Source organism: Coenobita brevimanus, chromosome 47 (assembly GCF_032717465.1).
Source record: "Coenobita brevimanus isolate Jiangsu-jjx chromosome 47, ASM3271746v2, whole genome shotgun sequence".
Lineage (NCBI taxonomy): Eukaryota > Metazoa > Arthropoda > Malacostraca > Decapoda > Coenobitidae > Coenobita > Coenobita brevimanus.
In genome coordinates, this window is record NC_137000.1 from 18,268,735 (window position 1) to 18,295,782 (window position 27,048).

General features: G+C 43.8%; 1 protein-coding gene across 1 annotated transcript in view; it reads right to left on the bottom strand.

Annotated features, from left to right (window-relative positions):
* LOC145399104 (uncharacterized) overlaps window positions 1-27,048 on the bottom strand; it is a 199,442-nt gene that overhangs the window by 63,500 nt on the left and 108,894 nt on the right. The window contains exons 14-17 of the mRNA XM_080271850.1: window positions 23,565-23,674; window positions 15,182-15,285; window positions 10,455-10,571; window positions 9,164-9,371 (exon numbers count right to left, since the gene is read on the bottom strand). Coding sequence (XP_080127976.1) covers window positions 9,164-9,371; window positions 10,455-10,571; window positions 15,182-15,285; window positions 23,565-23,674 — 539 coding nt within the window. The remainder of the gene's footprint in view (window positions 1-9,163; window positions 9,372-10,454; window positions 10,572-15,181; window positions 15,286-23,564; window positions 23,675-27,048) is intronic.

A 27,048-nucleotide genomic window follows, 5' to 3' on the forward strand; every position in this document is an offset into this window, starting at 1 on the left:
CTATATCCTTTCTTCTTTTCTTCCACAGCCCGTTTCACCTCATCATTCCACCATGCTGTCCCTTGCATACCCCTGCATCTCCTCCTCACTCCACAAACCACCTTGCATGCTGTGCCTATCTCTTCTGTGAATATCTTGCATACTTCTTCCACCCCTTCCATCTGCTCTAACTCATGCCATCCCATCCTTTCTTCCACTATGCTCTTATATTCTGCCATTTTCTCACGCTCTTGCAACTTCTCCACTCTTTTCACAGGAGCTGTTTCCTCCTGTCTTTCCCTTCATCTCTTCACCCATTTTCTTTGCAGCCTTACCTTGGCCATCACTAAGTGATGGTCTGAGATTCAATTCCCCCACCCTTTCCACACTCTTGCATCCAGCATTTGTCTTCTCATTCGCTCATCCACACACACGTAATCTATCATTGCCTTTCGTTCAACAAGTTCACCGTCCATCCTCCTCATGACTCTTCATGTATACCTGTGGATCATCTTATGCCGGAAGAAGGTGTTGGCTATTGCCAACCTCTTACTAGCACAGATATCCACCAAAGCACTACCATTCCCATCTACTTCAGCTGGCACACTGCACTGACCAACCACTCCATCCACTCATACATTCCCAACTTTGCCATTCATGTCTCCAATCAAAAACACTCTCTCCCTCCGCTCAAACTTATCCATACATGCTTCTACACTAGCCCAAAACTCATCTTTCACTCTTGCCACTGGGTCCTCTGTCTGCCCATACGCACATACAATCGCCCAAGTTTGTATACTTACTTACATCCTCACCCATACAATCCTTGCACCCACTGTTCCATGCTCTTATATTCTCCTTCCGCTTCTTGCTTATCATCAAACATACTCCCTCTCTTGCCCTCTCATTCTCTTTAACTCCTGCACATATTCCTAAACCATACTCCCAATCTCTCACCCTTTCGCCTTTCATTTAGTTTCAGTCAATCCACATACACCCACTTTTGCATCCACAAGCACCTGAACAATCTCTCTCGTCAGAGTCACATGGTTCTGATATAATAATAAGCACAAAGTAGTTGCTTTTCTCTGTGTTGGTGAACATTTCACTTTTAAATACAATTACAAAAAAGATTCGACAAGAATTGTCGTGATTTCATTTCGTAACTGTAGAAATGAAATGTTTACCGAAACAGAGAAAAACAACTATTTCATGCATACTATTGTATAAGGGTGTGTCTGTTTTGACAAAATCAATATCTTTAAAATTACTGGTAATCAAATGGTAGATTTTTATCTGGGTAACACAAATATATGTTTGATTTTTGTCTCACAGTAATTTATCAACTTCAATTTCGTGTTGAAATTTTGCAAAAAAAAAAAACGCGTAAATTGATACAAACTGCAGGAATAATTAAAGATGACATTTGGCAGGGTTTATTGTGCTGGAAGAAGAATAATGTTGTATTCAAATACTATAAATTTTATTGCTACTGAAACAGAACCTAAACATTTTTGTAAGGTCATTTTTCTCTTTTTCAGTGTCACTGCAAACTGGCAAGTCAAACCGCTTAATGAACTGCATTGAGATCCACTGTCACTGTCGTGCAGTTGTGCAACTTTGTTAAAGAGTTGCAGATTGGTATTGTATGGAAAGTCTTTAATGACCTCTGTATATCTACAGTACCAGTGTCATAGCTGTTCAGCTTTCCACAAAAATGTCTCATGTAAAGACAAGTCTACAAGCTTGGACTCATCTGCACCACCTGGTGGGGTCAGGAAAAGAGCCTTCTGTACCAGAGCTACAACTGTCCGAGATCTCCTCCGTTATGGACTGTATATCAAGGAGACTAGTGACAAAAATAGGAGGAATTACAACACCGACCACCTTGGCTCTGACTTTATGACAGCCTTGCCTGCTCAGAAGAGCAGAGCAAACCTAATTTTTGTGGGTCAGTCATAAACAGCCATGCCAGGATCAAAGTTCAAAACCATGTGGGAACAGGCTAACAGGGTGTCTGCAGGCAGAGCAAGGCTAGAGGTAAAAGACTGGTTTAGGGAGAAACTTGAACGACTGATGGACATACTTATCTGCATATGTGATACCACGACTTGTTCGAATGCTGGTTGTAACTCCGCCTGTGCCACTGGAGTACATACCGTATGGTTTGTCAGTGTAGTAGAGAGAGTAAGATTCCAGCGATAGATATGGATCTTTAAACATAATATGAATGGAAGGAATTTGAAGAACTTGAAGATAATTGTCGAGTTTTGTGTTGGGATGTATATGTTAAACTGGTTCAATACAAAGATCAACATCAAATGGATACGAGGACCAAAAGCATCTCATATTTTAGCTAAAACTCTTAAGGAGCCAGCGTGAAGAAGTGAGAAGGTCGGTCATGCGAACAATGAAGAGATCAGCTTGGTATAATCATAGTGACTTTAAACTCCATGTTATGCATTGTAGTGAAGATGAAAGAAATGACACAGTAGAGAACATACTGAAGATTAGAGATGAAGGTGATGAGATGACCCAGTTAGGAGATAACAGGGTAAAACCCAGGAAAACATCATCAGTCAGTGATGAGATGAATTAACTCTCGGAAATTACTGACTGGACACCGGAGTCTCAGAACCCTCCCCCCTACTTACCTGCTGTCTGACAGCGTCACAGGTCAAGGAATTTATGAAGAAACTCATGGTTGTTCCTGACTGCCTTCACACACCCAGGCAGTGGAGAGATGTGTGAAAATGACAACTGAAGCTGCTGCCCAAGTTTATAGTCAGGACAGAAGAGATCAATGTATCAGGGGTCAGGTGGTCAACCGAGAACTCAAGGGCAAAATCAAAAGCAAGAACGACAAGATGTCTTTGATTAATTTTGTAGAACTGTGTTGCATACTGGTAATTTCTTGATGTTTTACAGTAAAAAGAAAGGTTCAGCGTTATAGGTTTATTGTTTTTATCTCATATTTTAAGTACAACTGGCACCTTTCAGCATAAAACTGAAGTAAGCAAGGACTGTTTAATTTATATTTTGTAGACTGATATGAATTCCCAACACAAAAATGGAACATTTTATCACTAGTACTTCTTGAAATTGTACAATTTTAGTGTTAACTTCAAAACTGACACACCTTGTTATTAAATTCGAACCATATGACTCTTTGATGAGTTGCAATAGGTCAGTAGGACGCCACCAGTTTTCTGGGTAATTTTCTTGTCGTATCGACATTAATACTAGTAAACCAGTGATTGCCTAGCATCCAAAATTATCGTGTTCCACTTTCTGTACAGTTATAATAATTTACCGGCACAAATGAATGATTTGCGTGATCTTATTCCAGGAAAAACACGATTTCTCAGTCTATTATAATTCTAGCCGTGTTCTGTTCTCTGTCTGCTTGTTTCCCTGTCTGTCTGTCTGCATAACGCAGCCTCAACTGGAAAAAAGATTGCGAGGAACTTGGCAAGATGGTTTTATTTGGGTCACATAAGGACCATTTTCAATTCCATGTCCACTGAAACTTTCTAAGGGAGTGTTTTGACCCCTAATAACTGTTCGCATTTGCGTTACCCCCTGGGGGTAGGGGGGTTTGTCAAGAATACTCCCCCAGTATCCCTGCTTGTCGTAAAAGGCGACTAAAAGGGTTGGCGGAGGGTTAGTGCCCCTCCCCGGAAAACAATTAACTAAAAAAACAAACAATAAGCCTCGGACAAGGACTGACCAAACGTTGACGACCAAGGACCGGACAAAGGACATTGCAATTGGAACGTGGAATGTAAGGGGAGCAAATGATGAGGTGAAAGAGAGAGAGATTGTCCAGGTGCTTGAGGATGCGAAAGTGGATGTATGTGGAATAACTGAAACAAAATGGAGAGGAGAAAGTGTGAGAGAATGGGAGTATGGATGGGGTATATGTGCAGGAGTAGGTGAGAATGAGAGGGCAAAGGAAGGAGTATGTATAGTTGTGAGTAAAAGATGGAAGAGGAGCATAAGACAGTATGGATCAGTTGGATCAAGGATTGTGTGGGTAAAGTTGAAAGTTGGAATACAAATGTGGGCGATTGTGTGTGTGTATGCGCCAACGCAAGATCGTGCTAGAAGAGTGAGAGAAGAGTTCTGGACATATGTAGAAGTGTGCATGGAAAAGTTTGGAAGGAATGATAGAGTGTTTTTGATTGGTGATATGAATGGTAAAGTTGGGAATGTGAAGGTGGATGGAATAGTTGGTGAGTGGGGTGTGCCTGCTGAGATAGATGAGAATGGAAGTGCGTTAGTGGACATTTGTGCTGGGAGGGGGTTGGTGATAGCCAATACCCTCTTCAGGCATAAAATGATCCACAGGTATACATGGCGAGTGATGAGAAGGGTGGGTGGTGAATTGAGTGAAAGGAAGGCAATGATTGATTATGTGTGTGTGGATGAAAGGATGCGAAGATGTATATTGGATGCAAGAGTTTATAGAGGTTGGGGGAGTGGACTTTCTGACCACTACTTGGTGGTGGCCAGAGTTAAAGTTCAAGTAAGATGGAGGAATAGAAGAAGGGAAAGACGAGAGGAAGGAGTAGTTGCAAGGAGAGTGGAAAGGTTACAAGAGGATGAGAAAAAGGCAGAGTATAAGAGAGAAGTGGAGGAACGATTGGGCAAATATGAGTTGGAGCAGATGGGGGACGTGGAAGGTGTGTGTAGAATATTTACAGAAGAAATATGTGCAGCATGTGATGTGGTGTGTGGAAGGAAGAGAAGACGGAGGGGGTGCAAGGAACAGCGTGGTGGACTGAAGAGGTGAAACGGGCTGTGGCACAAAAGAAGAAAGCATACAATGAATGGATGAGAAATAGGGGCGTGGAAGAAGTTGAGAGGCGGAAGAGAGAGTTATATGTAGAAAGAAAGAGAGAGGTGAAAAGATTAGTAAGAGAGAGTAAGAAGAGAGTGGATGAGGAATTTGGAAGGAATTTGAGTGTAAAGTGGAGGGACTGTAAGAAAATGTTCTGGAAAGAGGTGAAAAGAGTAAGACAGGGTGGAAGTGAAGTTAGCAGGGGAGTGAAAGATAAAAATGGTAGATTACTAGTGGAGAAGGGAGAAAAAGTGAGCAGATGGAGAGAACACTTTAAGGAATTGTTGAACGTGGAGGATGGAAGTAATGCGAGTATAAGTGGCTGGGGAATGGCTGGAAGAAGGAGGGAGGTGAGAAGACAGGAAGAAATCAGTAGGATAGAAGTTGTGGAAGCAATGAAGAAAGTTAAATCAGGGAAAGCCCCAGGAATTGATGGAGTGTGTGGTGAAATGCTGAAGCATGGGGAAGAGATAGTAGTAGAATGGATGTGGAAGATGTGCAGATTGGCCTGGGAGGAAGGTAGAGTCCCGGAGGATTGGAAGTCAGGTATAATTATTCCCTTGTACAAAGGAAAAGGGGAAAAAGAAGTGTGTGGTAATCATAGGGGCATTTGTCTTCTTAGTATAATAGGAAAAGTGTATGGTAGGATACTTATTGACAGAGTAAGAGAAAGAACAGAGAAATTAGTTGGAGAAGAACAGGGAGGCTTTAGGAAGGGAAGAGGTTGTGTAGATCAGATATTCATTCTCAGATCTTTAGTGGAAAAGTTTCTAGAGAAGGGAAAGAAGTTGTATGCGGCTTTCATGGATTTGGAGAAAGCATATGACAGGGTGGATAGACTAGGATTGTGGAAAGTGTTAAGAATATATGGAATAGATGGGAAGTTGTTGAATGCTGTGAAGAGTATGTACGATGGTGCGAAGGCTGCAGTGCGTGTGGATGGTGAACTAAGTGAATTTTTCTCTTTGAAAGTTGGGTTGAAACAGGGATGTGTCATGTCTCCATGGTTGTTCAATCTGTACATGGATGGGGTAATAAAAGAGGTACAAGGTAGGGTAGTGGATGTTGGAGTGGCCCTGGTGAGACAGGATAGTGTTTGGAAACTCCCTGTACTGTTGTTTGCAGATGATACCGTGTTGTTGAGTGAAGACGAAGGGGAGCTGCAAGGCTTGGTGGATGAGTTTGAGAGAGTGTGTAAGAAACGGAATCTAAAGGTGAATGTAGGGAAGAGTAAAGTGATGGTCTTTGAGAGAGGTGAAGTCAGTGAATGTACAGCGAGGTTGGATGGTGAGGAATTGGAAAATGTGAGTACGTTTAAGTACTTGGGTAGTGTGATGAGTAAGGATGGAGGTTTGGAGGGTGAAGTGCTTGAAAGGGTACAGCAGGGAAGAAAGGTTGCTGGTTCTTTGAAAGCAGTGATAAGAAACAGGGAAGTGAGCATGGAAGTGAAAAAGTTACTACATGACAGTATTGTGATACCAACTCTAACGTACGGAAGTGAAGCTTGGACGTTGTTGGAAGGACACAAGTCAAGAGTGAGAGCGGAGGAAATGAGTTATTTAAGAGGAGCCTGTGGAGTCACATGGAGAGACAGGCTGACGAATGAGGATATAATGGAGCGTTGTGGTGTTGATGTGGATGTGATAGGAAGCGTTATGAGGAACACACTGAGGTGGTTTGGCCATGTGGAGAGGATGGAGGGTCAAAGACTGACGAAGAGAGTGTATGTGAGTGAGGTGGAGGGGGAAAGAGGGAGGGGGAGGCCGAGGATGAGATGGAGAGATGGGGTGGAGAGGTATATGAGAGAGGGGGGTGTGAGTTGGGAGCAGGGGAGTGAAATGGCGGGGGACAGGGCGACTTGGAGGCGATTTGTTTGTGGCCACCCCAAACGGGATTGAGGCGTCTGGCAATAGATAGATAGATAGATTTGCGTTACATTAAGCGGTTCGCGTCGGGGATTGTCCGGCATCCAAGCAACTATTCACTGGTTTTGAGCAGCGGGAAGGGCGGTTGAAAAACGGCCCTCATTTGAAGTCAGATATCGCGCAAAACTATGTTTTCATCAACAACAATGTATATCACTGGCGTCGACATACAATTCTGCTTACAAAGGTGCAAAAACTGTTGCAAGCCATAGTTTTTGAACCAATCGTGTGTAACTGAAACAAGCCCTGGCGAGTGGGCCGCAGCGAACATGAATCGCTGAATACTAATCATCTTCAACACACAATCACGATACTTGAAATTTCTGTATAGAAATATAGTTCTCCACTGTTGGCAACGGTGCTATGTTGCGCCTTTGGCTGTGTAAGCAGATTCCCAATACATTCAACTATTCTTTTGCCGTTGTGAGATGACTGAGGCCGAACCCACGTAGCAGAAACGCCAATCCAACTCTACCTTTTACTGTTTAGCCGATGTCTTGCTGCAAACGACTGAAATTCGAAGGCGAAGTCCGAGAGCCCTCCGCAGGAGCAAGTGCGCAGCGGCCAGATAGGGCCGCAAGGCACTTGTATACATTACATGGAAACCTATTGATTCTGGCTGTCATAAGCCAATCAGTGATTGCAGTACACCATGTAACGTTCTTCATTCATATAGTTTTACTATTACTACTGTAAACACAGACCAGATATGCCAATGTCTCCAGCAATGTTCAGGGAATCCTGAACTCAGCTTGACATACCAGACAGTTTTGGGCTTGTTTAGCGACCCATGTCAAGATGAAAATCATGTGGAGGTGCTTTGATTTTGCGCAAGAACCCTTGATCTGATTCCCACATAATCACGCCCTCTTTTAGGCTTGGTTAAGTTGGGCATGATAGGAGTAGGGTAAAAACCGAGTTAGCTAAAATAGGTTGGGTACCATGAGTTGTGGTTTGTGGTTAAGATACTTTTCATCAGATCTGAGTCTATTAGGGGAGATTAATTCTATCCTTCCTTTCCCATTCCTCTAACATTCCATTTTATTCGTCATTTCTTCTTTTTCCATTTAGCACTATATATCTCATAATGCTATCCCATGTCACTACTTTCTGTCCATATCTGTCCTATCGCTTTACAGACACAGACACAGATATTTTCAATTCGATGATGTATTCTATAGCTTTTTCGTGCTTCGTCAAGACGATTTTCTTCAGCATAGGAGAGATTTTCTAAATAATGGGGTTAGATAATCCTGTTACTGATCCCTTCACTGCAAAAAGCCTCCCTTAAGATGAATAAAATCATTTGTAGACAGTAAAAATAAAGGAATAAAATCCATCACCTAATTCACGGGGTTAAGATCCTCGCTACCCAACCCCGGCTTTTACACTCCAATTACTTAAAAGCGTCTTATTATTTTCCTCCCCTGACTCCCCTCTCTGATTTCATCTTACCCTACCTGTCCCATTCCTGACTTCTTCTAATATTCCCAGTTTCCTCTCCCTTCCTTCCCTATCTTATTGTTTGTAACTCTCTTCCTCTGACTAATGCGTCAGCAGTCTTTCGTCCTTGTAGCATCTCCTAGTAATCCTTTCCATTATTCTTTACATTTCCTTCCTCCCCTTTGCAGCCTTTCCTTCCTTCCCTCTAACTTTCCCACCCACATTCCCTTCTTACTCTGCTCCTCCGCTTTCCTTTCCATATTTTCCTCCAGTCCCATGCCTCTGTCATTTCCTCCCACCGTTATTTTTTTCAGTTCTTTCCCTCCTTCCTATTTCTCATTTCCTTCTCACCTTCCTCTTCGCCTGCCTTCCATTCCATCAGTTCCCTTTCATCTATTCCCTGAGCCTTTCATCCCTGTTGTCACAATTCCTTCTCACCTCCTATTGTAATACTTTCTACCCTTCTTCCTTTCTCTCACCTCCTTCCCCCCTTCCTTGTTTTCTCTCACCTTTCCTCCTTCTTTCCTCTGGCCTCAATCCCTCATTCCATTCCCTCATCTCCTTTCCTCCTTCCTTTCCCTCACCTCCTTCCCTCCTTCCTTTCTCTCCCTTCCTCTTTTTCTTCCTTTCCCTCACTTCCTTCCTCTTTCCTTTCTGTCACTTCCCTCCATCCTTTCTCTCACCCTCTCTTCTTCCCACTGCTCACCTCCTTAACTCCTACCTTCTCTCATCCCTTTTCCTCATTTTATTCCCATTTACCCCCATTACTCTTGCAGTTTCTACATTTCCACCATTTTTTCAACTCCTCCCCTTCCCTATCCCAGAGCCCCATTCCTACACCCACCCCCTCCATCAGGGAACAGCTCACCAAGTTTATGGCCAGACTCGGACACACACACACACACACACACACACACACACACACACACACACACACACACACACACACACACACACACACACACGTACTCACTTTGTAAGGAATGCCAAACACAAATAAGCCGTGTACAATGGCGTCCAGGACAGCTTCGTACACGATGATGGTAGGGTAGTCCGGGAAGGACTGGTTGTTGATGCTGCTGATCCAGTGTGTGCATTCGCTGGTCTCCGTCACAGGGTCACCGTCAGCTGTCTCCTTTTCACTCAGGTAACACAGGTTGTCTTGGCAGTGGTGGAACGACCTGGGAGGGATAGGGAGTGTGGGTGGAACGAGGAAGGTCAATCAGGATTAATGCCTTCAGTCCTGTGACATGTTTTATTGATTTATCCTTGATCAAAACTATTATATTCAGCGATTTGGAGGCCTCTTGTAGTGAAGGGGTAAATGAAAGCTGTATCTGGCCACATTAGTTCGAAAATTATCTCTAAAGTTGAGTTAAAATATCGGGAGGAGCAAAAATATAATGAAAAATATGTCATCAGGTTCAGGGGTTAAAGTAGTTAACGTTATTAAAGATATTTATATGTATTAACAACTAACTTTGAGGGTTAGCGGTACATAATCCAACCATATTCTTGAAACTTTGTTAGTATCTAGCGATATTCTTTACATTTCAGCATTATTTTTTGACATTTCGCGAGGTTTGTGGGTTAGCATACAAATAAGGTGCCATAAGAACACTTAGGCCCGTATTTTAGGTGGCATAGGAAAGTTCGTGGCACCTTTTTCTCATCGAGTTTTTATGCATATTATACCCTGATAACTGCTTTTTCTTATTTATATATTTCTAATATCGACATACTTGGCCTCCGTGAAACAGACAGCACTAAAGAAGTGTAATATGTTAAGTGAATCGCACAGGAATAGGTGTTACGAAGTTTCGTGTGTCACCTGGAAAACGAACCTTAACCCCATCACTACCAACATCACGTAACCCACACTGTGCAGTTATACTCTAGTACTGTTTTGTTTCACCCAGCACACCTATCTGACCAAACCTCTTCTACTTACCACTCAGTTAAAGGAAGAAATTGATGAGTGGTGGAAGGATAGTCGGATGGTCAAGATAGCTCACAGGGAAAGGAGGGATAAGATGGATGATGTCTGAAGGTATGAGGATGGTTGGTGGGGCAGGGTGTAAAGATCGTTGATGGAGGAAGGTGGGTTAGAATGGTTGATGAAAGGTAGTTGAGGTAACGGCTGTTAGTGGTGGTTAATGACTTTCGCGCACATGCACGCACAATCTCTCTCTCTCTCTCTCTCTCTCTCTCTCTCTCTCTCTCTCTCTCTCTCTCTCTCTCTCATACACACACAGGTCACTCACTTGCAATTCACTTTGGCATCCAAGGAGCAGAGGTCAGCACATTCCGAAGGGGTAAGCACGTGTTCAATCTTCGTCTCCTTGTCACCGGGAGTCTCCAGCGGCTCGTCCGTCGGCTGTCTGTTGAGGGAGTGAGGGAACCAGACCCATATTATTAACACCATCAGCCCAAAGATGCTGCCAATGTCCAGGTATTGGCAGTAAGCAACACACAAACCCGTCTCCAGCTGCACCCTTACCTGTCAACCCCCCGGGACCTGTTCCTACCTTGGTAAATTTTCCCACATGGGCCTGTTTCCCCCCTTGGACCCACTTTTCCCCTTGGATGCATTTTCCTCATGGACCATTCTTAGCTCATGGACATATTTTCCATACCGACCTATTTTTCACATGATCCTATTTTCCTATGGTTCTGTTTACCCTGATGCACTTTTACCCATTTACCCATTTACATTCCACCATGGGACTCTTTTTACCATGGACCTATTTTCCTCCTTTGATCTGTTTCCCACATGGACCTTTTTCCCTGATGGACCTATTTTCTTCCCAAGAGGAATCAAAATTCACACATGGATATATTTTCTCCCAGGAGCCGAATTTTCTCACTGACCTCTTTTCGCCCACTAGACGTATGTTTCTACTTGGTCCTATTTCCCAAAGAATGTAATTCCCATGGACCAGAATTCTCACTACCACCCCTCCAATCACACCCATCCACACTCACTCAGTCCTGGCGCCCACCCACTCACCCACCCAGTCTACCCACCCACCTCACTCATTCACCAACCTACCCCATCCATTTGGCCACCAATCTACCCACCCAGCCACCAAGCTGCACCGGCAGGATAATTTTCAAGTTTCCACACACACGCACGCACACAATGAGAGGCATAGCTGCTTTTACAACAAATGACGCATGCGATGGTGATAGAAAATGTTTGACTAAAGGTCACTGTTGAATACTGTACAGTCTACAATGTGAGATTCGGGCCAAGCATGTCTAACAGTTATAATTGCTGCATCAATGACCGTGAAAAACTATGAAAACCAGCAGCTTGCTTACACTTTCAGGCACTCGGTTTTAATGATATGTACACCAAATAAATAATTATCAGCACCCCATGCTTCGATACTCTTCGCAACTATTACTGGCACAGAAGCAGTGAATTTGCAGTAAGAGCTGGTACACCTGATCCTCCCCCCTCCCTTCAATCTGCCTGCCCCTCCATCCCCCTCAACTCTTACTCTTTCTCGCTCCCTCCAGATGTGTTATAACTTCCGCAGCTTCATGTGGTGTATAACGATTAATTCACAACAACGGACATTATGCTCGAAGGAAGATCTCAAAACAGCAACGCAATGTCCGCTACATAACATAGAAATCAAAGTGCTCTTTGTATGCTCGGCACCCACTGTATCCAAGATCGCCAGCTTAGGATTTTCTTACACGTTACGATACAATGACAACCGCCATTAGCAAGCGTTTTAAGAATGGGTTGATAACAAACCATATAGGCCTAACAGTCCAGTTTATACAACACCCCATAAACAACGCATGTAAAGTATATAAAGCATGTGTCGTAGTATTGCTATAATATTAACCACACCAATAGACGTGAAAGTAGTAATGCATGGATTATGAAAGTGAGTATGGTATATCACCAGTTTGAAGATGATAACATCGAGGAGGGGGTGATCAGTAGGCATATTCGTTTATTTTAGGTTAAGGTATTATCTCAGACGGCTCTGAATATGCATGTCATGTGAGGAGTGTGTTGACTATGACTCTGCTTCAGCTTGGACAATTTAAACTTCGAATGAGTAGTAGGCGTTTTAATGTTGATTCTGAAACTGATCTACATTACACATCAACATCCTCGTTTATAGATTTTATACTACAGGTATGTTGATACTCAGACTTTCTAAGTAACGTAAAAAGCAGTTATGATCAATAAGCAAAACAAATTACTTAGTAATCGGTGCTACGAAGCCTCCGATGCCACTATGAAAACGGACCTAAGGCTCCGCACACCAAGGATACCAACCAGGTAGTGTACATTAACTCAGGAGTATGTTTTCAGATCTCTCGTCCTGTGTGTCAAATTTTATCATGCTAATGGAGCCCCGATGATTTTTTTAGTGGGTGTAAGTGAGGCTGGAATTCTCGTTAGCTAAGGAGTATATCCAGCGCCTCTTTCTTATTGTGTATACTTGGTTATTTCGAAGTGCATTATGTTATTATTCCAATATTTGATATTTTTGCAAACGTAGTCGATAATCACACGCCATAAATAGCGTATATATTGAAAACAGATCACGAAGTTAGTGTTATACAAAAATAACTAACCCCATGAGAAACAGGCCTTGAGTTAGTGCTAATGCTTTTTTCTTTATGCCAACGACTTCGAGCATAGTCTAAAGAGACTGTTCACGAGGTCCATTAGTTTGCATGCGACAGACCAGCAGAGAGCTCATCCCCAGCAGACCTCACACGTCACCAAGTCAGCGGGCGCATATACAGTACATACCATATTTATTGCGATATTAATCTAAGGTTATCATTCACATATGTTGTTACGGTAGTATAGTGTGTTGTTATGCTGTACCTGTGAGGTCAGTGGAATAATAGTGTACACGTTCATATCGAACTTATATCCATAATCTGTTTCCTACATCAACAGAGGTCAAACCCGCAACCACAGTATTCAGCCCACACTCCACCACAAGGTGTGTGTGTGTGTGTGTGTGTGTGTGTGTGTGTGTGTGTGTGTGTGTGTGTGTGTGTGTGTGTGTGTGTGTGTGTGTTTTGATGTGCAGGAAAATAATGGCAAAATGACTGTCTCAGTGTAAACTTACGCAATCATACATTATCAACCCGTCTGTTCAGAAACAGACCACCATGTATCTAGGATGTCGTAAGCAACTTGACCACACTTAAACTGCATCATTGTATGCTCAGTAATATACCAACAGATATTAGTACTTTTAGTTGAGTACCCCCAGTCTGTCTGGCAGACCCATCTATCGCAGGCATGCAGTCTTCCACACAAGGCCATTCCGTGCAGTGAACATATGTTCCCTTGCAGTGAACAGCGCTTCCTCATAGCAAAATACGGGGAAGAATATGGAGGTTTGGTTCCTGCATGGACGCCACATTTGTGTCTCTCCTCCCAGTTAACAGGGACACCACAGGAGGTTCCACATCACCCCGTTATATGGTTATATGGTTACCACCCAGTTGTAAATGGTTTGCTGGGTTGCAGGAAACCATTAGGCTTGTCATTCAGTGTAGAGCCATCTTGGGAAGAAGCAGGCAGCACTCCATCAGGTGGGTGGATGATGGTCGCCACCACCTATCACAACATAAATCAGTAAAGCAGACAAGTAAACTGATCCTCAATATGACAATAGTATGTGTGTGAGATCAAGATTATCCCATTAGACATCTAAGAAAAAGACAGACTACTTCGCACTCATTGTGCAACACTCTGCACGCTATGCCAGCACACCAGATACTCTGATAATACTATACACATTATGCCAGCACTGTAAACTCCATGCTTATACTCATCTTTCTGTTAACTCTTTTTGCACTGTGCCATCACACTACACACTGTGACAACGCTCAGTTCACTAAGGCAGCACCATCCTGTATGTTAACACAGGACATTGCATTAACACTCTGAATGCTATGACAATAACTTACACAATATGTAAACACTATGCACTATGCTAACACTCTTCACACATTGGCAACAATTTACACACTGTCAACACGCTATGCACTATACCAACATTCTTCACACGATGCCAACACATTACACACTATGCCATCACTGGACACTCTTGTTACTTTGTAAACAATACAATAGATCAATAATGTCCCATGTCCCCCTAGCATGGGCCCCCGTCTGTCTAACACCCGCTGCAACACCTTGCAGGCCATGCAGAACAAGTCTAAACATCATCACTGTCTGCACCAGTATCACTCCCACAACTCACAATTTGAAACAAAAGTCCTGTTAGATAATATCCTGCCATGACAGGTACACAATTATAAGTGGCAGTCGCACTAACACAAAACACCCTTGTTATAATAATTATGACAGCTCCCGACAACACAGCTAGATACATAAAACAATCCTCTCAAAAACGTTGCCAGACCTTCTTCAATAACAACCTACCTCCAAATACACCAACATCAGCAATGAAGAAACACCAACATACCCATATCACTTGCAGGACAATACAACACTTCGACCAGAATACTATACTACAACCGACACCCCCCCCCCCTCCGACACCCACTTATCTGAGGTAATCTTAAATAAAGTTGATCAAATTCACTTGGCTAGGTTTAGATCAGGACATCACCAAGCCCTCCTCAGTTACCACCTGAGATATGGGTTGGGTGGAATCACAAAAACACATGCCCCTCATGTAAAGTAGGCCCACACAACATAACCCACAATGGAGCATTGCACAACACATGCCGTACTAAGACACGGACACAACGATGTCAACGGTCTTGAGAATCTATGGAACGACCCACTGAAGCAGATGTTTACCTTCGGACGACAGGTCTGTTGGGCGAAGCATGGCCGGGATTGGGCAACAACAAACACAAATGTACAGCATGGTCCAATACTATACACTATGCTAACACTACACAATAAGCCAACATTACACATCTGCCAACATTCTAAACAGTGCAGCAGAAGAACAGGTACTTGTATGAGAAGATGTAAGGCGCCCTGCCCAGCAGCTTCACTTTTACTATGATGGTGTTAGCGTCGGTGGTGTTGGGGAGGCGACCAGGTATGCCCACTGAGATCTGTTGGCGGGAGAAAGTGTAATACAGAAGTGAACAGGTGAGAGAGGGGATGAGTAGGTGCGGGTTATAGGAGAAAGGTGGGTGGACATGTGTGAGGGGATGACTGGGCTGGAGTTGTAGGGAAAGGAAGGGTCGATAGGTGAGAAGGGATGAGTAGGTTGGGGCTATAGAGTAAGGATGGATGGATAGGTGTGAGGGGATGACTGGCTGGTGGTTATAGGGGAAGGATGGGTGTACAGAATGATCAGTAGATAAAGGATGAGTGGGTGGGGATATAGTGGGTAGATGGAAAAGTTCAGGAACGGATGAGCGGGAAGGGGGATGCAAAGAAAGATGGATCGAAGTAGAACAGTAGAAAGGACTACAGACAAAGGGATTTTAACGGAATGGTTGGGCTGTAGGAATGGATGAGTGGGTGGAGAATGAGGGGAGGTTGTTGAGTGGGTGTAGGGGAATGGTGAATAGATGTAAGTGGAAATGTGGGAGTTGGGAATGCCTAAGTGGATGATAGTGGTGTTGAGTGGTTGAAAGAATGATGGGTTAATGTATGCGGTTCTAGATGGTTGTGGGTGTCACAGACAAAGTTGTTAATTTCCTTGTGTGTTTCATCACATGGTGTATTCTGGAGTTTATAGGTTCCAGTGTTATGGGATTCAGAGTTCATAGCTTCATTTAGTATGACCTGACATTGGGAAGAATTACTGTGGTTCAGGTGTTAGCATCATTTAAGGAGTTAAATCATATTTAATAATCTCCTAATGTGTTATGCGATGTTCCATACCAGCAGTGATTAAATGTGTACCTCATATGAGATTATTGATAGCATGCGTAATTGATACCAGCCAGGCTTCATTATAGCGAAGCTGTGGTACTCGAAATAACCCGAAGTCCCTTTCTCACAGGCCCTTGTGGGAGGAGAGGCAGAGTCGTTCTGGTGCTATTGCTGACCGGTGTGGTAAGAAAGCTCTCTGTCCTGTCTGTACTGTTGACCTCTAGAGGATATAGAGAACACTTGGGTATCACAAGGAATGGTGAACGTCAGGCCATTCTCAGTATACGCTGTGGATCTCAAGTGGACGTAAGGAAACATAAGGACAAGGCAGTTACAGAAAGAGACGTTTCTTGGCAAGACACTACGACCGAATGAGCGCAAAAACTTTTCTATGTGGAGAATATTATTGTATTTTATAACTAATCAATGTAACTGTAAATTTTGACTTTTCGTTATTCCCTGGTCATGGGTAACGTGAGAGGGTCAGTATGGTATGAAGAACGTTTGCACTACTTTATTATATATTTTGGTAATTCATTTAGGAAGAAGAAAAGAACTTTCAAAAGCAAAGTCACGATAGCGGGGGACGCATGGATGTAGAGGAAGTGTGGGTATTGGGCGGATGTAAAGGAATGTGGGTGTTATGTGGGTGTAGAGGAAATGTGGGTGTTGGATGGTTGTAGAGGAAGTGTGGGTGATTGTATGGCTGTTGACTGGGTATAAAGAAAGTGTGGTTGCTGGGGGAGTGTAGAGGAAGTGTGAGTGTTGGGACGGATGTAGAGGAAGTGTGTGTTGGGTGGGTGTAGATACGTAGTTGTGCTGACTAGGTACAGAAGAAGTGTAGGTGACTATGGGTGTTGGGTGGGTGGATGTAGAGATGAGGGTGGAGTGTGAAGAGGAGTGTGGGAAGGTGTGGTAGGCGTTGATGAGTACAGAGATAAATGCAGGCAGATGTACTGAGTTTGGGCAGATTCTGAATAGGAATGTAGAGAGATCTAATAGCCTTGGGTGGAAAGCATATTTTCTCTTTCAGCTTGGGGACGCCTTTATATATTACATAATTCTTCTTACCTAAAAAGTTTTTTTCAATTGAGAATACATGTCTAGTAGTGAAGGAGTTAATGAAGCTTATAGTTAGACCCTTCAGTTGTAGATGTCTGTCGTAGGTTGAATAAAATCGTCTGAAAATAGCAAAATAAAAAGTGGGCGTCTACACTGTGAACGGGGTAAGACAGAATTTATAGGTATGCTGCAGGATTAAGCGAACAAGGATGGGCATAGAGGTGAACAAATTTAGTGAGCCAAGGAGGAGTGAAAGAAAGGCTGCTCTGTCTGGTTGTTAGGGATGTTAGGTTAGTGGAACGCGGATGTAGAAGAATTCGGGTAGTAAAGGGAGAGGATATACATGTGGGAGAGTGAGTGAATATGGAAAATATTGCTTCAAGAAGTTAGAAGCTAAGTAAAAGCAAGTGTGGAGGTGTATGAAAGGATTTAAAGGTTTGTGTGAGGTAAAAACAGGCAAACACAGATGTGGGAGAATGTGAACAATAAGGTTAATAGAGGAGATCTGACATTAAAGTTGGTGTGAGGGTCTTGGTTTAGCAGAGCGGGGGTACACTGGACTATAGGAGGTGCGTTTCTGTTGGGTAAATATCAATGCTCGCAGCGTTGAGAGGGATAGAAAGAGAGAGAAATAATAAAATGAAAGAAAGAGAAATTAAATTATGATTTTGCAATGATCCACAAAAAAAAAAAAAACATTGTATGATCTAAACTGTCAGTACTGTATATTCCGTCATTTGTATGTTATTTCCATCAAGGATGAAGGAAGGGTACGCTCCTGAGTGTATTGCACACAACAGCGTCTCATGCAGCTCTGAGGAAACAACGTCGCATGTATCAGAGACCCATAGACGGGTAGATAATTGGTGATATATATTTTCTGAAGTTATCAAGTATTATTCATAAGAAGACCTTAACACCTACATTACTCACAACAAGTACATCTACCTAGTAACCACATTCGGTATCCCACCACCAGCACCTACAACTAGGACACCCTCCCAGTACCCACACTCGGTACCCACAACACCCACACTCGGTACCCACAACACCCACACTCGGTACACACAACATCCATATCGAGTAACCGATCTCCGCACATACCACTCCCACCCAGTACCCACAGGACTCACGACACTCCCACCCAGAACACCCACACCTACATTACCGTGACCAACGTCACCGACACCCGGTACTCACAGCACTCACACCATGCAAACAAAACACCGACATCTTGAACCTCAAATGTGTCGCACTGTACCAACAACACCCACACTGTGCCAAATAATCATAACACCTACACTCACTTCACAAAACATCCACAACACACACAATATCTACAACACCTATACCTACATAACAGTACACACAACACCCACGCCCAGATCACGCAACATCCTTAGCACCCACACCCAGAACACGCAATATCCTTAACACCCACACCCAGAACACGCAATATCCTTAACACCCACACCCAGAACACACAATATTCTTAACACCCACACCCAGAACACGCAATATCCTTAACACCCACACCCAGAACACACAACAACCACGACACCCACACCCAGAATACGCAGTATCCTTAACACCCACACCCAGAACACACAACAACCACAACACCCACACCAAGAACACACAAAAACCATAATACCTACACCCAGTACTGACAACACCCACACCCACGACACACAACATCCGAAACACCCATTGCCAAAACACAGAACACCCAGACCACCCACATCCAGTACAGACAACGCCCACACCAAATACATACAAGACCCATAACACCCACACTCAGTACACAAAGCACCCACACCCAGTACACACAACATCCACACCTCATACACACAACGCCCACACTTAGTGCACAAAACCCTCACACTCAGTACACACAACACCCACACCCAGTACATATAACACCCACACCCAGTACATATAACACCCACACCCAGTACATATAACACCCACACCCAGTACACCCACACCCACACCCTGTACTCACAACACCCACACCCAGTACACACAACACCCACACCCAGTACATACAACACTCACACCCAATACTCACAACACCCACACCCAGTACACACAACACCCACACTCAGTACACACAACACCTACACCCAGTACACACAACACCTACACCCAGTACTCACAACACCCACACCCAGTACACACAACACCCACACCCAGTACTCACAACACCCACACCCAGTACACACAACACCCACACCCAGGACATACAACACTCACACCCAGTACTCACAACTACCACACCCAGTACACACAACACCCACACTCAGTACACACAACACCCACTCTCAGTACACACAACACTCACACTCAGTACACACAACACCTACACCCAGTACACACAACACCTACACCCAGTACACACAACACCCACTCTCAGTACACAAAACACCAACACTCTTATTTTTAATGCAAGAAAGAAGGAACCAAAGACCAGGAGCCCTCAAGACTGTTTCCTCCAAGAAAAAAAAAAAATAAAACTAAATTGAAAATCCGTTCATTTCGAGACGCCTGGACACACTGCGTTTCAAAGACTGGAGATCATAGGCAGCAGGAAATACAGATAGAGGGAGACACTTCAAGAGTTGACGTGTAGCATACGTGATGGGCTGGGAGTAACGGTTAACTCTTGCATTAGAGAGCTGCACAGAAGAAGGATGACATTTAGTTGCTAGACGGGTGCTACGCGCCCGCCATAATGGTGGAGGGATGAAAGCAGACAGTTCAGACGAGCAGTGACCATTGAAGGAGCGATAGAAAAGAGATAATGATGCAAAAGCGCGGCAAAGAGACAGAGGTTGAAGGGAGACAATAAAAGGAGGAGAGTTTTTAAGACGAAGAGCCTTTGACTCCACCTTGTTGAGAATAACTGTATGTGGGGAGCCTTACCACACGTAAGAGTTGTACTCAACACAGGGGTGAATAAAACCCGTGTATAAAGTCAACAATTGTGCAAGGGCAAAGAAGGCACGGACTCGGCTTAACACACTCAATCTCTTGGTAGCAGATTTTATAAGAGGAGTAATATGATCTTTCCAAGACAGATCCCGAGTGAATGAAACCCCAAGTATGTTCAAAGATGGTGCTGGATTAAGTTGGATATTGTTAAAAATTAGGCGATATTCCTGTGGAAAATTCTGTCGGGTTGAAGGATATAAGAACTGAGTTTTTGAAAACATTATTTTTACCCCAATCAGAGATATGAGCCAAGTCAGACATTAGGTGAGCCATAGCCTTATTCTATGTCTGTTGAAGTAACTGCTGAGATGGATGCTGCTGGAAGCGAATGGAAGGTTGAAGGGTGGAGTCATCAGTGTATGAGTGGACAAGGTTAGATGTAAAGCCTGGAAGGTCATTGATGAATAGAAGAAGGGGAGTTGGTGATAGGACAGAGCCCTGAGGAACACCACTATTGGTAGCTCTAGTAGAAGAACGGTGGCTGTCTACAACAGCAGCTATAGGACGACAAGAAAGGAAGCTAGAGATGAAGACACAGAAAGAATAATAGAAACCGTAATAAAGCAGTTTGCAAATTAAAGATTTATGTCAGACATGATCAAAAGCCTTTGAGACAACAGTTGTAATGGCAAAACTTTCTCCAAAGTTCCGAAAAGAGAATGACCAGGTGTCTGAAAGGCAAGTGACAAGATAGCAAGTGAAGAGTCCCTGGCGAGACCCATGCTGGCGATCTGAAAAAAGGTTGTGAAAGGAATGGTGCTTTAAAATTTTTATGTTAAGAATGGACTCAAAAACTTTTGAAATACACGATGTTAAAGCAATTGGGCGATAGTTTGATGGCCACAAATGGTCACCCTTCTTTGGGACAGGCAAAATGAAAGCAGACTTCCGGCAAGAAGGAAGGGTACAAGTTGATAGGCAAAGGCGATGAAGTTTACCTAGTCAGGATGTAAGCACAGAAGCACAGCTCTTAAAGACAGCAGGAGGGACCCCATCAGGCCCATAGAACTTGTTAGTATTGAGGCCAACAGTGGCAGAAAATGCATCAATTGAAGAAATTTTTATGCCAGCCATGAGGAAGTCAGAGGGGGTAAGTGATGGAGGAACAGCTATGGAAACGTCTAAGGTGGAATGGAAGGAGAAAGTCTAAACGAAGAGTTTTGCTTTTATTAGTAGAAGAAATAACTACAGAGCCATCAGAGTGGAAAAGAGGAGGGAAGGATGATGAGGTAAAGTTGTTAGAATGGTTCGTGGCAAGGTGCCAGAAGAAGAGAGAAGAATTTGAGCAGGAGAGTTCAGAGCATTTAGTACGAATGACATTTTCAGGAGAGCGAAGAACAGACCTAGCACGATTCTGGGCAGAAGCATAAAAGAGATTAGCGTCAGGGGTGGGTTGTCTCTGGTGTACCTTTTATAGGCCTTCTCCTTGGTATGGACAGCATTAGAACAAGCGTGATTAAACCAATTTCTTTTTTTTTTTTTCATTAGTCACAGGATATGAGAAAGGAACGTATGCTTCCATGCATGAAAAAATAACTTCTGTAATGCGCAAGGCACAATCAGATGACTCTCGGCCATGTAAGCAATAATCAATCCAGGGAAAATCAAAGAAGTACCGCCTGGGAACCTGCCAATTACGAGTCCCCAAAGTGCCACAAAACACGCACACCCACCACAAACAATACTCACACGACCAACACCCAGTACACACAACACCTACACCAAGCACACACACAACACCCACACCCAGTACACGCAATACCCACACTCAGTACACACAACTCGCACGTCCAGTACACACAACACCGATACCCAATTCACACAACACCCACACACAGTACACATAAAACCCACATCCAGTACACATAACACCCACACCCAGTACACATAACACCCACACCCAGTACACGCAATACCCACACCCAGCACACACAACACCCACAACCAGTACACACAAAACCCACACCCAGTACACATAACACCCATACCCAGCACACGCAATAGCCACACCCAGCACACACAACAATCACAACCAGTACACACAAAACCCACACCCAGTACACATAACACCCACACCCAGTACACGCAACACCCATACCCAATACACACAACACCCATACCCAGTGTACACAACACCAACATGCAGTACATGGAACATCCACACCCAGAACACATAACACCCACAACAAAATTACAAAGCACCCACACGCAGTGCAGTGCACACGACACGCACACCCAGGACGCAAAGCACCCAGACCTAGTATACACAACACCTACATTCAGTACAAGCTACTCTTACACCCCGTGCACGAAGCACCCACACCCAGTACACACAACACCCACACCCAGTACACACAATGGCCACATCCAATACACAAAATATCCACACTAAGTACACACAACACCCACACCCAGTACACACAATACACACGCCCAGTACACAAAACACCCCTACCTAGCACACAGAATACCAACACCTAATACACACAACACCTACACCCAGTACACACAACACCCACACCCAGTACACACAACACCCACACCCAGTACACACAACACCCACACCCAGTACACACAACACCCACACCCAGCACACACAACGTCCACACCCAGCACACACAACGTCCACACCCAGTACACACAACACCCACACCCAGTACACACAACACCCACACCCAGTACACACAATACCTACGCCCAGTACTCACAACACCTACACCCAGCACACACAACACCTACACCAAGTACACACAACACCCACACCCAGTACACTCAACGCCCACACCCAGTCCACACCAAACCCACACCCAGTACACACAACACCCACACCCAGCACACACAACATCCACACCCAGTACACACAACGCCCACACCGAGTACAGACAATACCTACACCCAGTACACACAAGACCCACACCCAGTACACACAACACCCACACCCAGTACATACAACACCTACACCCAGTACATGCAACTCTCACACCCAGTACACACAACACCCACACTCAATACACACAACACCCACTGCCAGTACACACAACACCCTCACCCAGTAAACACAATATCCACACCCAGTACACAAAACACCCACACTAAGTACACACGACACCCACACCCAGTACACTGAACACCCACACCGAGCACACAAAACACCAACACCCAGTAGCCTACACAAAACACCCACACTCATTAGACAACGCCTATACTCAGTACACACCACAACACACCCAGCACACACAGTACCCACACACAGTATAGACAATGCCCACACCCAGTACACACAACACCCACACCCAGCACACACAACGCCCACACCCAGTACACACAACAACCACACCCAGCACACACAGTACCCACACACAGTATAAACAATGCCCACACCCAGTACACACAACATCTACACCGCCCACAGCACCATCGACATCCCAGCAACCCACACTCGAGTACTCACATCAACAGAGGCAATGCGAACGGGTGATATCTCGCCAATTTCAATAAGTTTCATCATGAAGGCGTCCTTAAATTCATCCTCCTTCTTTGAGACAACGGTGAACTGGTCCTCTGCCGGGGAGGTGTAGTTAGTGGTTAGTGGGATGATTCGTGGGTGATGGGTGGTGGTTAGTAGGTGGTGGTTATTGATTAGTAGGCGGTGGTTAGTGCTGGGTTGATAGTTAATATTTTATAGTTCGTGGTGAGTGGTTAGTTGTTTGAGTTTTTTATAAATGCAATATAGAAAGAACCAAAGGCCAGGAGCCAGCAAGAATATTCCCTCCAAGAAAATATATATATATATATATATATATATATATATATATATATATATATATATATATATATATATATATATATATATATATAAGCCAAATTCAAGATCCGTTCATTTCGAGATGCCTGGACACACGGCGTTTGGAAGACTGGAAGTCATAAGCAGTAGGAAATACAGACAAAGGGAGACAGCTCCAGAGTTGGCCTGTTGCATACATGAATGTTAACTCTTGCATTAGAGAGTAGAACAGGAAAGGGATGAGAGTTTGTTGCTAGAACGGTGCTACTCGCTCGCCGTAGTGGTGGAGGGATGCAAGCAGATAGTTCAGAGGAACTGTGACCATAGAAGTAGCGATGGAAATGAGAAAAAGATGCAATGGTGTGGAGAGGAGACAGTGGTTGAAGGGAGCCAGTAAGAGGAGGAGAGTTAATGAGACGAAAAGTCTTTGACTACACGCTGTTGAGAAGAGCAGTATGTGGGAAGCCTCCCCACAATACTTGAGAGTTATCCTCTAGTCTGAGCGAATAAAAATCCGTGTATAAAGTTAACAATTGTGCAGGGGTTAAAAAAGGTATCGAGTCGACTTAGCACACTTAATCTCATGGAAGTAGATTTTATAAGAGAGGTAACATGATCTTCCAAGACAATTCCCGCGAGAATAAAACTCTAAGTATGTTCAAAGATGATGCAGGATTGAGTTGGATATTGTTTGAAATTAGAGGATAGTCCAGGAGAAGATCTTTCCGAGTTGAAGGATGTCAGAAGTGAGTTACTAAAGCATTAAAAAACCACAAGATTACTTTTACCCCGATCAGATATATGAGCCAAATCAGACATTAGGTGTACCATAGCCTCATTCCATGTTTGTTGAAGTAACTGCTGAGATGGATGCTGCGGGAAGCTAATGGAGAGATGAAGGATGGAGTCATCAGCATATAAGTGGATATGGTTAGATGTACTGCTTAGAAAGTCACTGATAAATAGAAGGAAGAGAGATGGTGATAGGACAGAGACCTGAAGAACACCACTATAGATACCCCTAGGAGAAGAGCCGTGGCCGTCTACAACAGCAGCTATAGAACGACAAGAAAAGAAGCAAGAGACAAAAACACAGACGGAAGGATAGAAACCGTAAGAGGAAGTCTGAACGTCAAAGATTTATCCCAGACTCAATCGAAAGCCTTTGAGATGTCAAGTGCAATGGGAGAACGTTCACCAAAGTTCCGAAAGAAGGATGACCACAAGTCTGAAAAGTAGGTGACAAGATCGCCAGCGAAGAGTCCCTGGCGGAACCCATACTGACGATCTGAAAGAAGGTAGTGATAGGAAAGATCTTTTTTTTTTTTTTTTTTTTTTTGGCTATTAACAGATACAAAAACTTTTGAAATACAAGATGTTAAAGCAATTGGGCGATAATTAGAGGGCTACAAATGGTCACTCTTCTTTGGGACAGGCTGAATAAGAGCAAACTTCCAGCGAGAATGAAAGGTGCAAGTTACCAGGCAAAGGCAAAAGAGTTTGTCTAGGCAGGTTGTAAGCACAGAAGCACAGTTCCTGAGGACAACAGGAGGGACCTCATCAGACCTATTTGACTTGTTAGTACTGAGGCCAGTGATGGCAGAAAATGCATCAACTTAGGAAATATTATACCAGCCATGAGGAAGTCAAAGGGGAGAAATGATGGAGCAAGAGCACCAGAATCGTTTTAGGTGGAATTGGAGGAGAAAGTCTGAGTGAAAAGTTCCGTTTTATCAGCAGAAGAAATAGCTACTGACCCATCAAAGTGGAAAAGAGGAGAGAGGGATGGTGAGGTAAAGTTGTTAGAAAGGTTTTTGGCAAGATGTCAGAAGGAAAAGGAAAAATTTGAGTAGGAGAGTTGAGAGCATTTAGTATGGATAAGATTATTTTTAGCAGAGCAAAGAACAGACTTAGCACGATTCTGGGCTGAGAAATAAAAGAGATGAGATTCAGGGGTGGGTTGCCTTCGGTACCTTTAGTAGGGCTTCCTCCTTGTTGTGGACAGCACTAGAACATATGCAATTAAAGCAAGTTTTTTTTTTTTTCACTAGTCAAAGGATATGAGAATGGAATGTATGCTTCCATTCCATGCCCTAGAAAATAACCTCCATAATGTGCATGGCACGCTCAGATGGCTCTCAGCCATGGAAGCAATTCCAGAGAAAATCAAAGCAGTACTGCCTGAGAGTCTCCCAATCAGCAGCTCCAGAGTGCAACAGCCTCCGCTTCTTGAGAGGATCTACAGGCCTTACTGGAGCGATAGGACAGGTCAAGCTGATAAGGTTGTGATCACAGGAGCCTAACGGAGAAGAAAGGTTAACAGCATAAGCAGATGATATATTTAGTCAGAGAATGACAGGATGGCCGAAGCCAGAGAGTAGAGAAAGCTGAAGATTCAAGTTCAGGGACACGAGAGCAAAATATGTCGTTGTGTACATACACACAACAGCCACCTTTGGATTTGAAATGAGTCTGGAGAAGGGTTTGCTATTAGTCGCCTCTGACAGCTGAGTCTCTGAGGAAGAGAAAGTGAGGTTTAGAAGAGGAGAGGTGGTCTTCAACAGAGAGAAAGTTAGAGGGTAGGACGCGAATATTGCAGAAATGAAGAATTGATTCAGCCAGTGGTTCCAGGCATCTCGCTTAGTCTTCACCGGGAGAGGGGCGGATGATGGGGGCTTTGATGATCTCCCTCCTCCCTCCTGGAGACTCCGAGGCTTGGTGAATGTTAGTGGTTACTGGTTAGTGGTGATGTTCAATTGGCTGTGGTTACCGGTTAGTGGTGATGTTCAATTGGCTGTGGTTACCGGTTAGTGGTTAGTATATTGTGATTAGTGCTTAGTAGTTAGTGCTTGATGGGTTGTAGTTAGTGGCTAATGATTGGTGTGAATGTGATTGGAAATTAGAGCTTTGTAAGTGGCGGTAAGTTGTTAGCAATTGGTGGTCAGTGGTCAGTGGGTGGTATCGTAGGTGTTAGTGGATGGTTCGTGAAAGGTGGCTAGCTTAGCAAAATTATTATTATGACTTCCGTCAGAAGTTACTTCCGTTTCAGCCAATGGACGTAACTATGGTTACTAATTTCCTATGGATGATTTCTTCAACAAAGTGACACCTAATGCAATTCCAGGATTTATATTAAGTTAGTGTTGGGAAT